General features: G+C 36.4%; 1 protein-coding gene across 5 annotated transcripts in view; it reads left to right on the top strand.

Annotated features, from left to right (window-relative positions):
• LOC140151508 (diuretic hormone receptor-like) overlaps positions 1-7,137 on the top strand; it is a 470,017-nt gene extending 462,880 nt beyond the window's left edge. For 4 of the 5 annotated variants that reach the window (XM_072173868.1, XM_072173871.1, XM_072173867.1 and 1 more), the window contains 2 exons: positions 3,724-3,925; positions 5,860-7,137. In XM_072173868.1, coding sequence (XP_072029969.1) covers positions 3,724-3,925; positions 5,860-6,291 — 634 coding nt within the window. In that variant the 3' untranslated portion in view covers positions 6,292-7,137. The remainder of the gene's footprint in view (positions 1-3,723; positions 3,926-5,859) is intronic. The other variant, XM_072173872.1, reaches the window with a different exon arrangement.
• The last annotated feature ends 10,447 nt before the right edge of the window (positions 7,138-17,584 follow it).

Below are 17,584 nucleotides of genomic sequence, written 5' to 3'. Positions count from 1 at the left end.
AATACACCATATTTTGCACCAAAATATGCTAACATTGCAAATTATACGCGCTTCGCGCCTACTGGCCTTTTATAATTATAACAAAATTCACCTTCATTTTGGGCTAAAATTGTCTGAAATCGAAATGTTTCTCGCGCTTCTTGCGCAAATGTCTTAGTAAAACCCATCTTATTGTAGGCCCCTTATTTGTAAACCAAAACTTGGTCACTTGAGTGCACATGCCTTCCTCACGGTGAGTTTGGGGGCCTCCGAATTTTGGCCTGGCCCAGGGCCCCAAAATAGGGAAATCCGGCCCTGAAAATATATATACAAAATTAAATTCATGTTAGATTTATATAGCGCTATGAATCAACTAGGCCGGTTGCAGCCGAACACGGCGCACACCTATCCGCTGTTAGATTGTAACATCATCACCAATATTATTACAATATGGAATTTTGAGCGCTATGAATGAGCAAGAGCCGCCTCCTGTGTGAAATCTGCTATGGGAGATTTGATGATCATATCTAGAGCAACACCTGTGTTGATTCAATTCAATGCCTCTCTTTTATCTATTGACCTCAAATAAAAGGATTCGAAACATTATAAATAGCGTCCCTGACCTAATGTGACACATATTTAATGAGGCGAAAAGGGATTGGTCTGGAATATATGCTTGACTGAACTCAATGCGATCAGTACACTGTCCTATGCCTTATTGTGATGAGGCGGGAGTTTTAAAAACACGGCCCCTGAACATAACATAAAGCCCGAACATATGTGACCCCTCGGCACAACTGAGCCCGGGTGTCGCCAGTGCCACTATTGAGATATGCTCCATCGAACTTAACAATAAACAATAGGAAACAAAGGATTTATTGACTGTTTTATTAATTTTTCACTACTTAAATGTCAAGTACTATAGACATGATATACATCATTTTAAAGCTAATTTCAAGCAGAATATTTTGGTTGAATATCTCAAAAATGATGATTGGCGACTTCAGGGCTCAGTTGTGCCGAGGGGTCACATATTTCCAGACAAGGAACAATAGCCATAATACAGACAAACTGTCTGGCAATGACGTCACAATAGTCTGTAGTATGATCAGTACAAAATAGTCTGTGATCGTCTACAGTATAATCAGTACTAAAAGTCCAGAGCGATTTTTCATTTATTTTCTAAAATTAAAAGAACCACTTTTCAGCGGGAATTTTTGTAAGTTGCACAGCTGAAGTTGTGAAAGGGTTGAAAGACTACAATATTACGGCATAAACAAGAATATGTTTGTTTGGTCTTTATTCCTATAGGCACATCCCTTAATACACTGGAACATAGAAACATTCAAACATTATTACAAACTAGCGAATGAGATCAAAGTAATGATGCTTTATCGTTATTCCTAATACATCAATATACAAGAGAAAGAAGCACACTAGCACAATTAAACAACTCCCTTACATACCTGCCTGTGCGGGGACTGAAACCACGTACCTCTCGCTTGGCAAGCTTAGCTGCATTAGTTTATGATGCATTCAGTCTATTAAAGAACTAGTGTAGTTAAAACTTAATGGTAATACTTCTCATGTACAAATTATTCATCAATATACTGTTTTTCTCATACACCGGGTGTCTCCCAAAAAGTTAATGTTAACAAATGTAAATATCCTTTAAACATGGAAGAAAGAGATGAGAAGGAACCACAACGACTTCGATCGGCCAAGTTTTAATCCGCTTATCTATTGACGCATGAAAAGAAAAGCTATCAATGGTACTTCCCTTCATGTATGATCCATTTACCGCCATCGATGCTTGGCGAAATCATTACTGAAAAAATTTATAACAACCCATCCACGAACAAACAAACGCTACCCAGAAGTAAGATTATGGAATTTCACTGATGCTCTGAACATGTATAGTAGCTTTGTTTTGGGATCTGCAGTCAAACTGTTTTCTTGATCGTGTTGTGTAGAAAATGTCCTATAAAACATCGAAAAGGTAATCAAAATCGGCCGTTTTTTTTTTGAGTTTCATCTTTAGCAAATAAGGTAAGATTTTGGTGACTTTTTCGATGAAAAATAGATGTAAAATGTTCTTAAATAATGCACAATGTTCCGGTTGAGTCCGGTACATAAAACCTGTTTAATTTAATAGTTTATATGTGTATAATCGTAACTAGCTAACTCGTTTCAGTGCCAAAGACTGCCAACTCTGAGAAAAAAGTCATCAAAGTTCGGAAAAATTTGGCAAAATGGAAGAAAAAGATGTAGGCCATCAATGACCGATGATCACGTCACCAGAGAAAATCCTATAGGGTGCTTGCACGGAAGGTCATTAGTTCAAATCATCCTTCACACACGCTCCAGAAGACATGCAAATACATGGAATACAATACCAATCACCTATTTAATGCGGGGTATTGATCAAAGTAAATCCTCATGAATAACAATGTCAACTAAATGTCGGTAAAGGGAGTGGACAAAGTGAATGCGTTCGTTGTGGTTCCTTCTTATCTCTTTCTTCCATGCTTTAAATGACATAATCTATGTACCCTCTACTAGTACCCCTGTGAATGTCAAGTTCACAACCTACGTACCTAGTCCGCATTCCACGCATTCCTGAGCAAGCTCTTTACGTGACATAATGCAACACGAGGTTCATTATACCACCGTCACAGCTACCGTGTATTTGGCGGGGCACTTGAGTAGACCAACCATAGCATGGAAGATGCAGTATTTCATTCTCATGAACAAAGAATAAAACTTCAGTCAGAAATGTAAAAACAAAGAGCAGCGATTTCAAGCAAACAAAATCCAAACAAGGCCTAAATGCAAAAGATTGTTATTCATTTCACTATGCTGTTGACAGGAGATACAGCGTGCAGAACTGCTTTCACCAAAAACGTGTTCTTCCCTAATGACCATCTTCCTTTATTTGTTACCACCAAGAGTCAAGAAGCTCTAAAACTGATTTATTTTTAGTGTACAATATTGAATTGTTTTTCAATATCTTTCTTTTGTGCAATAAGTTCAATAATGAAAAATAAGAGAAACATAAAATTAATACAGAAACAATCTGAAAACAAAGGTGTGCATGTGTTCAACACTATTTTGATGGTTAGCCACTCTTGACACCCCTGTCACCTTGCGCTCATAAGTTAAGTTGCAATTAAGATACGGAATTGAAACTTAGCAAACAGTTACAAGAAGGATTAATAAATAATATCTGAACAAACGACATTGTATACAGGCGGTTCCGATCAGGGTAATGCCCGATTGTCAGCTACACTTGCCTGTCCTGCAAAAATACCCTGACCAGCTATCTACAGCGACTCCCCTTCGTTCACCAGGTCGCTTGTGCCTGGCCGAAGTTTCGTCAGCGTTATCTCCTAGATTTCAGCTGTTAATGCCTAGATATGGCCGACATAAAAAAAAATAAGGTTCATTTTCTACATGTAACCTTTTTATGGGATACCTTGTACATGTTATATTTTTAAAATAATTTGTGGTGTTGTTGGTGTATTTGTGATGCTTTATAATGCAAATATTTTGTAATACTATGGGCCACAGGCCTGAATGTATTTAATAAAATTGAACTTGAAGCTTGAGGGGAGGGGTCGCTCAAACTCACTATAGCAATTTTCCTCGGCTAATCATTCCTTCCGATTATGTATCCAACATTTTGGGTAATCTAGTAGCATAGTAATGTTCTTTATCTTAACGTTAATTATTGTCTTTTTTCAGACGTATGGCAAAGGCAACCTTATTTCTTGTAGTACTTCTTGGAGTTCCAAACATTTTCCCGTTCTTAATCAACCGTCTCGTTGAATATATTGGGCTTGAAGTTCTATTCGTCATCAACATGATATTTGTTAACATGAACGCAATCCAAGGCTTAATGGTGGCTACGTTGTATGTATTGTGCAACACGGAGGTACGTACTGAGGTACGCCATCGCATCTTTTCATCTGTTTCTTATTATCTTGTTTCCATACTTCTTTCTGCATGCACGTCGTCATGATGCATTCTGTGCTTGTTTGTTTTCTTGATGTCGTGCTTATGGATGCCAAGAGGTTAAAAAAAGCCCATGAATTTACACGCCTTGGAAGTAAAAGCCCGGATAAGCTTTTTTGATAAATTCATAAAGCGTAAAAATTAATTAGAATTAGAGAACAAGACGTCCGGGCTTAAGCTCTAGATGGCAGCATATCATTCTTTTCAGCGTGATAAGTAAGTGAACGAGGGTGGCAATGTTACCTAACGGTGCAGCGCAGTACGGTCGTCGATGAAAAATTCATATGCTGCCCTCTTGAACTAAAGCATTAATCATTTGTTCGCTAATTCAAAAAACAATTCACGAATACGGATTCAGCTGTCTGCCAAATTCATAATGATATGATGCCAATACTCTCAAGACACGCATAATATCATAAACCTCGGGCTTCCAATGTTGCATCCTGAATGTTAGAGATTGCCAATTTGCCAATTGGCATACAACCAGGAGCAATGCAATGCACAAAATAATTAAAATACCAGTGTGTTCACCTCTGAATACACAAAGACAAATATGTCGAAATTGAAACCAACGGCTAAAACCGGCTCGGAAATCACTCGTTGAAATCGTTCAAACAAAACACCCCCCCCCCCCAAAAAGGAAGATGCATATTCAATGGTTGCAATTTGCTTCATTGCATGCGCTAACGTTTTGAACACAAATCGTTCTAGAACAAGCGAAGCAGCGCCGTGATTTCCATTGATTAGCATATTAAATCTAGCGTCGTGCTTCCCGTTGATTACAACGTAAAAATCCAACTTTTGATTATGTTCATTGCTTAGGTTTTAGATCACTGTTTCTGTAATTCTCAACCAAATAAGGTATTAAATCACAGCTGAAGAGTAGAGCTAATTTGGTAATGTTTCTCTTTCTTTGGATAAACAGGGGTGAACATAACTGGTATCTTAATTATCTTGCACATTCTATGTCCAATATGGGAAATCCGTCACATGAATTGACTTGTGTTCATTCAAACTGAGACAATTGGTTGTCAAATGCAGGCATAAACAGTTAATGAGTTAATGAGTTAGTAACAGGTGTCGTGCTCAAAAACGTGATAAATGTACAGAAATAAAAGCATAAAAGTGTACAAATGATTAAGATTGTAACAATATAATACAACTATTATTGTACTTTTTAATTGGAATTGTAAAAATAGAAATATTGCATTTGGTCAGAAAGTTCTTAAAGTAGGGGTTAGGACTATTTTGGAATAAGGTCCTGAACATGCTCATGCTAAAACGCAGCTGGGTGAGTTTATGCGCTTTGCGAAGGAATCATGTTTTGACCATATTGTGGTTTATTATACAGTAAGTCAAAAACCTTAAGGTACCAGTTGTGTTCACCCGTGTATATCCTAAATAAAGACAAATGTGTCAAAAATAAAACAAGCAGCAGATGCCTGTACTCTTTAGCTATGATTTAAGACCTTATTTTGTTGAGAATTAAAGAAACGGTAGTCCAAAATCTGACGAAGATACGAAATAAAAAGTTGCACATTTGTGTTCTAATCAATGAAAGCACGACGCTAGTTTTTCGTGCTAATCAATGAAAGCACAGCGCTTAATATCTTGTTCACGAACGCTTTGTGTACAAATCAATAGGGATGCAATGTGGCAAACTGCAAGTTTTAAATTTGCATCTTCCTGGGGTTTTTGGATCGTCGTGTCTTTATATCTTAAACAATGTCAACGAATGATGTCTTAAATTCGAGCTAAAAGATGCAGCTATTGGCTGTTGGTTCCAATTATTACATACCTGCCTTTATTTAGGATATACAGGGGTTGAACGTAACTAACTGCATTATCCATCTTGTCTCACTTTAGGTCAAAAGGCAGGTCAATCGAAGACTTGCGCAATACAATATCAGTTGCTTACCATTCCGACGGGACAATAGACGGCGACGATTTGGTAGCATGGCACAAGACACTAGCAGAAGAACAGACTGCACTATTAACTGCTCGATGAGTATTACTACCAAAGAGACCGACGGATCGGTAGGCATCAGCGGTGATATTGCTTGTGAAAGAACTTTTGAACAAAAACAGAAATTGTTAGCGAACGGCGGAAGTCTGTTAAATGGTAATAGAAACGACAGCAATGAGAGTCATAGCATGACAACCATTGATGAAACTGAACAAGAATGTTTACTTCAGGGATCAGAACAGTTTCAGCCTAATTCATCACCGACCAACACAAATAATATTGTCAGTGGGACATATACCAAATTGGACGAAAATCCAGAAACAACTCTGTAAGAAAGATGTCCTACCTACGGCGATGTTAATATGATAGTGACATCATTTTACATCTGTAATGTGGATGTCATTTTTCCATATCTGAAATTATAATATATTTATGTCATGTTTTTGTCCATGCGTAAAAGCCGTAACAAAGATATGACTTCACAGACGCAGCACGTGCATAATGCCACTTGTTTTTCCGACAACGAATTGTATTTATTTTATATGTTTACCTGGTTTGAGCGCAATGTATATAAAAATACAAACTCTATTTGAAGAGAGCAGAAATCTTATGTCAATGGGCATCATGTGTGCACATCTACGGACGAAGTTAAGCTCTGAAATCAACGACGCTGGGAGCGCCAAGGACATGATTGATGCTTCTCTGGTGACATTGGAAATACAAAGATGTTTTTGCTCCACGCTTGACGTTTTTTAATGTGATTGTGGCACTATATGCTTCGGGAAATAACGATGTTAGGGAAAATGTGTACATATGTAGTGAATGTGACAAGATCAACTTGGGCCAAACTGTATCATATATTTGAGGCTGTTGCTTCTATTGAATGTGGGTGACATTATGCTTTCATTTAGTTAATACACCTTAGGTTCGTGAAACCTTTGTTTCAGAACTTTACACCACGAGCAGTGTTTTAATGCTTTTAATGAGGACCACCAGTATATCCAAATAATTTATATCAAGAAAGTTGCATTGATATGATAAAGCAGACCTCGTAAGACACGCCACATGTTCAAGGAAATGTGTGATAAATTTCTCATTTTGGGTACAATCATTGACTTCAATACAAAAATCATTGAAAGAATAAATATACCTAAGCTACCAAATTTAGTCATATTTTCCCTATCAATATGCGGCGACAAAGATGGCTTATTTTATTCGATGAAACAAAACGAAGCAAAGCAAACTGAACCAAAAATGTCAAATAAAAAATATTATTTTCCCATTTAGCCCATTAAAAGCAACGACAGAATTGAAAGAATGTCCAGTGAGCCTCCCAGCAAACACAAAACGTTTTCGACATCATTCGCAAAAGGTTATAAAAGGTTGTCAGAAAACGTTTAAAAGTCGGGTTATGTAAGAGTATAAAACGTTTTCATAACCTTAAAACCTTAAAACCTTTTTTTGATAATCTACTGCTCAGCAAACACAAATGTTTTACAGAAAACGTTTAAATGTCGGTTTATATAAAGGGAATAAAAACGTTTTAATAACATTCCAAAAACATTCTTGAAAACTTGATACAAAATATTCTAAACAGAATGTTATTTTGGGGTTGAAAAAATATTTTGCGAAATATGTTTGCCCAAAATATTTCAATAACGTTTTAAAAACGTTTTCATGACCTTTATATAACCCGGCATTTAAATGTTATTAAAAGGTTTTGAAAAAAAAAAAAAATTAAGAACATTTCTGTGTTTGCTGGGTTCAAATATTTTAACATAATGTTATTTAAGTATTCACACAATATTTTGCAACAATGTTTTCAAAAATAGTTTACAATAACATTTTTTGAAAACATTTAAAAATGTTGTTGTAGTGTGTTTTCATACAAAACGTTTTAAAACTTTATCATAACCTTTATATAACCCGACATTTTAATTTTATTAAACGTTTTTACCTAAACCAAAAGCCAAAATATAACTGATTTAAAACGTTTTTAAAACATTTTTGTGTTTGCTGGGCTGATTCGTCGAAATACACCCCACTTACTTTCGTGTAGGCTTAATAAGGTCTTAAAACATAATACCAGCCTTGATATAAATACTGGCTGTGTCATTGAGAAAAAAATGCAAGTACATCTAAGATAAATACAAATCGAGGGTTGAGAGCCAGAAAGCTTAAACAGCTGTTTAGAGAAGAACAAGTTTAAATATTTTTACGAACTAAACCTATTTACAACTGGAAAGAAAAAGTGCAAGGCACACACACCAACTTGACGTGGGGAAACAAGTAAAACACAGACTAGATGATACGCAGGGGGTTGGGGCAAAAGTAGCAATTGTAGGCATTAGAAGTAGGTTTAAGTTCGATAGCCAAAATTTATCAGTTCCAAGGCCCACAGAACTGCTAAATCTGTAGGAACAACATTAAACAATGGGAATACAAAAGTGCACTAGAAAGTGTGATGAAAATCACTGTGCACATACATTGATACGATAAATCAAACCACCAATATAGACACAAAAACAGGCAGTTCGATGGCCAAACATGCCAGAGCACACATAAGTGTCAGGAAAGCAAAAGTACACTGGAAGTGATGAAAATCACTGTGCACATAGCATACAAACAAACCAAACAGTCAACTCACAATATAAGTGTCTGATTTCATGATTTGAACTCATTTGCCCTATAGCCGAAAGTTGCATCCTATTCATTACAGCAAATGTCAATAATGATTCAAAGTAGAGGAACTTAAGATATTCTTTTGTATTTCGTTAAGTACTGAGTTACGTCTTTCTGGCTGAAATCTATAATATCTGGGTTACGGCTTATAATTTGTTACCAATGGTGGATTGAATGTGTTGTTATTGAATAACTTAACATAACCAGACAAGACATTCAATCTATAATAGTTCTGTATACTACTATACCAATGGAAGTACTTTAAGATGGATCAGTACTGTACTTGATCATAATTGTTAACTTCTAGTGGCATGCAGGTTATACTCTGACATGCTTCGAATTGTATAGCAATAATATGCTAGTCAGAAAGCCTTATCTCAGTGTGAACCAAATTGAGTTGGGGACAGAAAGCTTTAACTCAGAGTTAAGGCTGCAATTTGCTCTATTGAGATGTAGCTAAAAATAATTTTGCTATATATCCTGTCTCCAAAAAAACCCCAATTGTATTTAGATATAATATTCTATTCAATTTTCGAAACAGTGGCACAAAAGGGTTTTCATACATTTGTGTTTAGTGAAGCAGATCTCTGGATTGCCGAAACCAAAATGAATGAATTAAACGCTAGGACTACTCCTTACTCATGTAAGCATCATGTCACAAAAATATTTTCTAATTACCAAAGATGGGGCTTCCACTTCCTGTTAAATGAAGTTTGACTAGGTTAAAGCCTTATGTTTGAAAAATATGTGGGTGTTGGTGATTATTTTGGTACCAAGATCTCAAAAGGGCCAAAAATTGATATAAGGCTTTCTGGTTCTCTCCCTTAACTTAAAAAAAGTTCACCTTCCATTATAACATCTCTGTTATCTTACTTGCCATGAAACTACCCATTCTTATAATCTTAAATCTAGGCTACAAAATACAAGTTATTTAATGAAAACATGATTTTTTGTTTAGATATAAAGAGAATACGGATTTGTACACATTGGAAACGGCTAAAAACTGAAGCTAACAGTTCAGTGAGCATTATACTGCAGCTTTGAATAGATAATCGGCTTGAAAATTATTTGTACCTATTTGGGCTCCCTGACATGCTTTGGGACTTAAGTTAGTAACATTTGCAGAGTTCTACTAAACCACGTTTAAGGGTATTCTTAATTTCGTTATTATTTTAGGCACTGGGTGCATCTTGACGTGGAAGTAAGATGGAACGGTTTAATAATCTTGTATATACTTACAAAATACAAACAATGTGCATACGACTTGGATTTTAACTTATGAACCGAGTAATACGACTAATTAAAAAGTGCTCACCCGATTAAGTCAACAACCTATTGAAAATGTTCGATATATATTTGGATTTTTGGATTCTGATGTTTACTTCTCGACTTACGTTCAATTTTATTCACTCGGTAATTTTTTCTGGGACACACTGTATTCCTATATTGTGTCCAGTTTGAGCGTTGATATATTCGAAAATGTTACCAATCAATATTCATAAGATAATAAACATCTCAAACAAAGTAACTAACTTAAATAATGACCATTGTTCAAAAACGGGCGATTGTATTACAAATCTGTTAATTACGTTGGAAGCAGAATTTATTTCTGCACATTTTGACACTTCATTTGTAGCAATTGACTAAATATTGACGTCACAGCGTACAATTAAATCAATGTAACCCAATATTTGAAAGTTTCAGTAAATTGTATTGATTTTGTATTCAGTATAATGGAAGGAAATCTGTGTAATGATATCTGCATTTTTGTATTGTATGTAAGTGCAACTCATGGACCTCATTGCATTAAATTGACCGGTGTGTTATTATTTTCTGGGCTATCGTATCAAATGAGGTGTCAAATTGCGCTGAAATAAATTCTGCTTCCAACGCATTTTACAGATTAGTAATACAATAGCCCCCCTTGTGCTAGTAATGGCCATTATTTAAGGGGGGGGGGTAGTTAATGTTTACAATCAACGTCCAGTCTTCGATGCTGGAGGACTTGCGTCAAGTACGTGTGAATTGCATACGCGTTTTAAGTACCAATTCATAAAGGCTTCGGCATTGCATTGTACTGTTATGTCAACCAACGTTCAGTTTACTTGAGTGACTTGAGTTAGACAGTTGTGAAATATACGTGACCGGGCGTTTTAATTACGTAACGCATAAAGGTGTTGGATTCATATAATGCCTGCCTTGTGCTATTACGTATTCTTAACAAGTGAACCACACTAACGGAGAGTATATGCCATTTTTGTTGATTGTATCGTCTTGGGCTCAATTTATCCGCTAATCTGGAGTACTAATATGAACCTGGTAGTCTTAATACAATCGGATGTGTAATCGATCAGCAAGGGCATTCAGATATCTAAATGAAGAGCCTAAAGGTAGCCAAGTTGATTGATCAATATCAAAGACCCTATATACAAGAGTGTGAACAAAATCTGCCAATGTGACCTGTACACACGAACATCAATAGTGATTTTATTGTCCAACCGTCAATAAAATCAAACTGGATTAGATCTCTTCAATACTATTGAAGAGAAATATTATTTTGTATCCAATCCTGCATCTAGGGTCCCCAATATTGATCATTCAAATTTATCGTGTTTAGGCTGCATTATTCAAATTAATGTAGCTAATTTCTATGCTTAAGTAGATAAATGGCAGATTCATGTAAAATGTCTCATTTTGTCTCTAATACACGGCTTTCGGATTAACCACAAATATGCCACTAACAAAGGTGCTAAAATCTGAATTATGACTATTTTAACGATCCTCCGGCGGATATGAACATCACTGAATAGGGCTTTAATCTGGTCTATACCTATTTATGACGGACGAACCAACGTTGCGACTGGAACATCCAGTCTTCTGCTGAGTTGTGGTGTAAATGACCGTGATTACCGATAACCTCCATTTGAGATGACAATCAGAGGCATAGCTAATAATAATAATTATTATTTTCATTTTTATATAGCCCATTACATACAAAATCTCAATGCGCTTTACAATATGTTAAAAACACCAAAACTACAAAGATTAATTAGACAAAGAAATTTCAACTATATCAAATAATATACCACTGATACCCGGATAAAACTCAGAACCAGCTGAGATGAGAATATGTTAAAAGGTAGTATATCACAGCTAGGGTTGTGACGCCCGGGGAAAAGGATACATAATAGCGTCCTCTCCCATTCTGGAAATAATTACGCTCGGAGCGCGCGAAAATTTGCACAAATACCACTAAGTAGTTTTAGTTATTATAAAGTTCAGTATATTTCAGTCTTAAATTGATCTTTCAAATGAGATTTGGGCTGACATGTTTTGACTTTCATCGCTTCAAGGGGCGCCGAAGCGATGCTGAATTGGTTACTTTGGTGCCCCCAAAACTTAAATTCACATTTTGTGACATAAAAAAGTAAAAACAAAGAACAAAAACAAAAAAAGCAAACAAACAAACGAACAAAAGCAAAAAGTACAACAACGCAAAAAAGGAAGAAGTTCAACCTGTAGTGAACACCACATTTGGATTTATCATTTAAACAGAAAGTTTTTTGAGCCAAGTATACCAACTTGATGTGGCCTGGGGAACAAGACAAACAAAAATTAAAACTAATACAATGTATAATCCATGGAAGTGTACATTGTCATTGCAATAGTAAAAATTCAAATCCACGGGGATAGTGGACAAACATTAACAGAAATACAACCGACGTTTGGAACAGATGAACTGCCCTTCCTCGGGGTCAAACAACAAAAATATATACAGCAAATGATTGAATCCGGTTACAAGTAGGAAGCAAGCATAAAAAATAACCACATTATAGCAAAAAATTAAACCAAGATAGCAAGCAAAAACAAAAACAAAACTACAGAGCCAAAAAAGTAGCGTCTTTAAAGAAATATACCAATCTGGCTGTATTTTGTTAATTAAAGAGAAAACTCCACCCTTCTTAACTTTTCCATTGAAAAAAATGTATGTGGTCTTTTAAGACCACATAATAAGAATATCGTTTGGGTGCAACTTAAAGGAAGATACATGCCACTGATCATGCTGATTATCATTCATCATCATCATCAGTCGGCTGTGGAGCAGGCGACTACAAGCTTTCTCCAACTATTGCGATCTTGGGCAAGCGAAGCAATTTTGTTTGGCTGCAACATCCCTTCAGTATCTCCCAGGAGGTGCTGGACATACTGTAAGTACAGTGTGCGCGGCCGTCCCGGTTTCCTCTTCCCATGTGGTGGAATATAAAGGGCATATTCTTTCACAGGCTCGTCGTCTTCAAGACGCAGTATATGGCCGAGAAATTTGAGTTGATGAATCTTGACTCTGGCAACCAGTGGAGTGGTGTTGGTCAGATTGTAGATGGTTTCATTTGGAATCCGATCCACACGCTTGATGTTTAACATGACTCTGTAGCAAGATGTTGCAAAGGCATTGATTTTGTTTTCCATGTCCTTGGTGATTACCCATGACTCACACCCGTACAGAATGACAGTAACACAAGTTGTCTCAAACAGCTTGATTTTTTTTTCGATTGGCAGGGCTGGGCTTCTCCAAAGGCGTTCCAGTTTCCAGAAAGCTGCCCAGGCTAGTGCTTTTCTTCTTTTTTAGGTCTCCAGCACTAGAGCCCATCTTGGAACCCAAGTACTTAAAGTCTGTGACATGGTTGATGGTACTACCATAGACTACAAGTGCTGGTTGGGCGTTACAGTTTGCAGTCATTATATTCTGTCTTAATAATTATCATTATTAGCACGCAATTTGCTGGGTTGGAAACAAATATTTCTATATAGACAGTATTAACCATTATCTTGTTTGAATTGCTATTGCAATACAAAATGAGACAATTTGCAGACAAATTAGCGGAAGTGTGACCCACGTGCTGACTTTCGATCTTTTTCCATAGACTTAGTCACACAGCCGTTAATAAGTCAAGCTATATAAATCCTTATTATGACCGGAGGTTAGTTTTGGAAATGATTTCAACAATTTTCCACCTATACAATAGCCTATACACCCTATAGATAGAGTGTTATCCAATGCACATACTCACAAAGCGAGGACTCGGATTTTTGGCCTCACTTTGTCAAAATTGTCAAAATGTGGGAAACGATCGCTTGCCCTCGCTTTGAATGGCTCGGCGAACGCACCCCAACCATCATCAAACCCACACCGATCAGCATGTTTGATCCAATAATACATGAAGCCAATGAAGTATCTGAAACGTGCGCAACCAAGACCAAGCATACAACAGATCCAGTATATATTACTTTGTTTGTCACTCCTTGAATGTACAGAAAATAAGCAAATTATTACTTTCCTCGGATGCCCAGATCTGTCTAGCAGATGCCTTGAAACATTATTGTATGAATGTTTATAATTAATGTCCATACAGGTTGCTATTTAAACTTTTTCAACTTCTGCCATCACACAAAATTCAATTTACACACCCATACTGATAAAAGTAAATTGTGTTGATTAACAGGTCTGGTTAATTGTACTGTGGTTGAATGGCTTGAGTTATTTCATGATATAATAAAGATTTTGTTGATCACTTGCTGACATATCATTACAGTGTTAGCATTTATTGTCTTTCTTGACATGCATGGGCTTTTACATTTCATATAACTACTGTCGCATGAATCACTTTCTTACACGTGTTTCTTACCAACAAAATAAGTCGTTAACTTGTTAACAAAAGTGCAAATTGTATTGCGCATGTCAACAAAATAAATTGTATCGCACAGAAATCATTAATCATTAAACGAACATTTTTACTTGCGATTTATTGCAAACAATCCTATTAATGACACGAAACATTAAGGGATAAGAGCAGTGTTTCTTAATAACAGCTAAAAAAAGTGTCCGTTGTTCACACCTACAGGCTGTATCAAAATGTTTGGTACCCATCCGTTCCTTATAATATAAATATGACTGTCACATCAAAATGCAATATATGATCCACATAATTTGTTGATTAATGTCATAAACAGAAGACCACTCCACCCTTTCAATTATAAGTTTTGGTTTCTCTGTTGTTCAGAAACCAAAAATCAAGGGATTAAAAAGTAGAGCAGGTCTGGTCTGCAATCATAACACTATTATGCTGGGATGACACAGTGTAAGGTATAACCATAAGTATATGATATCCTATTGTGCTAACACAATTATTATCATGATTATCGAAAATGTATCCCCGCGGTCGACATTTGATGCCCTCTGTCGTACTTTCATGTCCCCGTATAATTACACCCGTGTTCTAGGCCTAGAAATTATGCGCGTATATTGAGGGGTGGGGTGGGGGCTTTGTTTGGTTTTAAGAAACATAGACGATGCATGGGGGTGAATTGATTATGAATTAGTTTATATTCCCGGTAAGCACAACCCATACCTCTTACCTAGGCTCCCTCTTTTAAATAAGTAATATTATGGCCATTAAAATGTCGATATATATTAAGGTCATAAAAACGTTTTAAAACGTTTTGTATGAAATCACACTACAACAATATTTTTAAATGTTTTCAAAATGTTATTGTAAACTATTTTTGCAAACATTTTTGCCAAATATCGTGCCAATAGGCCTACTTAAATAACATAACATTATATAATTGAACCCAGCAAACACAGAAACGTTCTTAAAGTGTTTTTTTTTCAAAACGGTTTAATAAAATTTAAATGTCTGGTTATATAAAGGTTATTAAACGTTTTTGAAACGTTATTGCAAATATTTTGGCAAATATTTTCCCCAAAAATAACTTTGTTTTGTTTTTTGTTTTTGGTTGATTTGTATGGCGCTTTCAACTACTGAGGTTATTTGCGCCAGTACTCACTCCTTTGTCAAGTTGCACCTGTATAACTCCATTCAGTCACAATACGTAATTTTCTGCTTCACCGCATCTTATTTATTTCTATCCTCTTCATGCCTAGCTCGTTGATATCTCCTGAGTATCTGCTCGTACACTAAAATCTAGATTGTTCCTCTGTCTGCGTGGCAAAAACCAAACGGTGTCTCTTCAGAGCCACACCAGGCTGAGTCAGCCGAGGAAGGGCTAAAACGTGGTCAAATTACTTTGCATGATCCTACGCTAGCTTGACTTCCTCGCATCCAAGCCTGTTCCCCAGAGCCCAAGTTAGCGTTATCCATCCGACACCACGTGGAGGTTTGGGTTGAGTTGCCCGCGAGCAATTACTTTGCCAGCTCTACGGACCTTGCCGGACCCCCAAAATAACATTCTGTGTAGAATGTTTTGTATCAAGTTTTCAAAAGTTTCTTTATTTAACCCGCCATTTAAACGTTTTCTGTAAAACATTTTTTGTTTGCTGAGCAGTAGATTATCAAAATATGTTTTTTCATGTTATGAAAACGTTTTATACCCTTAATATACCCTTTATATAACCCGAAATTTAAACTTTTCTGACAACCTTTTATAACCTTTTGCGAATGATGTCGAACACGTTTTGTGTTTGCTGGGTATATAACCTCCTCTTCCCGAAGTGTCTTCTTCTCCCCCCACCTCCTCGCCTCACCTACATTCGATATATCATATATCTCGAGCTCTCCTCCCCGTTTCCTATTCACTTCCAATGATCTCTCCCATCTGTTTCTCTCTCTCTCTTTCCCCTTACCACCCCCCTACACACACACACACACACACACTCTTCCCCCTCTATCTTCTTTTTTTCAGTAAAAATTGCTTCAGTACAAGGCACTAGCCTTCCATCGATTTTCGTACATGCGATCAAGGACATGAACCGATTTTGTTTATATCACCTGAGTCGCCCCTTTTGTAATTTCGAATGAAAATATTTCGATGGTCTATATTTTTTCACAGTTAAAATAGCCATAGCTTACTGGATTTTCTAAACCATGTTTTTATTTCAATGTAGAGTGACATGCTCGATTTCTAAAAATCTTTAAAAAAATTGTATACTTAGATCAGGTAACTCTAAACCGAGTGATTTTCTTCTTTACACCATTGTATAAGAAACTGAAATGAAAACTGAATCTCCTTGATACAAATTTATAGCTTCTAACAAAAGGTAGAGACAAAGATATCAATAATCGTGTGGGTCAAGAGGTTAGGTAGGATAATAGGACACCACGTGACCAAAACCAAAACCAAAACTGAAATCAATAAATTATGAGGCAATGTTGCATTTGGAAGAAGCATGTTTTTCCAATAACCATCAAAACTGATGGGTACCAATCATTGTGATACAGCCTGTATGCTTCATAACCATTGTGGTTTAGATGAGTTGACCTCAGTGTTTATTAACAAAGGCAAGGGACATGCATATTGATATGCTTGAGCGAAGTGCATACAACATATTTACTGTTCCGTAGCCTTATTGTGATGTGGCGGGGGCCCTGAACAAATTATGATGCGCGCTCACACTGCCAGGCAATTGCGCCACAAATCAACTCATCTATAGGACATTTATATTTTGAGAACGAGGTCTTATTATATAACTATTGCATGACATTCCCCTTATGAATCATAACCTTCAAAGTGAAAGTCGCTTTTGAATTTCTTTAATATGAAATATCTGTGACGGGAATTGATACAGGAATAACCAAGTAGTTAAACTCAAAGCCGATAGAAGTAAAAAAAAAGTTTCAATGTTCTCCTTAGTTCGACGTTTATTTTAGCAACTAGCAAGCCCCAGTCATGTGCACTCATGACATGTATGGTGGGTATAACCCAATATATTGACTTTGAAGTAATAATTCATCAATTGCTACCTAATGAAATAGAGCTGCCTGTATTGTTCAAGTCAGTAATTTAAGTTTTTTAAATGCAACTCGCCCAATAGACTCGCCCAACTAGCCCAACCCTGACGTAAACACTTTTTTTACAAAGCTCCCACGGATTAAAAGCAACCATTTTCCCCATTAAATGTGCACCTATTCTTCAACACAATTCGAG

This window comes from Amphiura filiformis, chromosome 4 (assembly GCF_039555335.1).
Source record: "Amphiura filiformis chromosome 4, Afil_fr2py, whole genome shotgun sequence".
Lineage (NCBI taxonomy): Eukaryota > Metazoa > Echinodermata > Ophiuroidea > Amphilepidida > Amphiuridae > Amphiura > Amphiura filiformis.
Note: the sequence above shows the minus strand (reverse complement) of the source record. Positions and strands in the feature narration are given on the sequence as shown.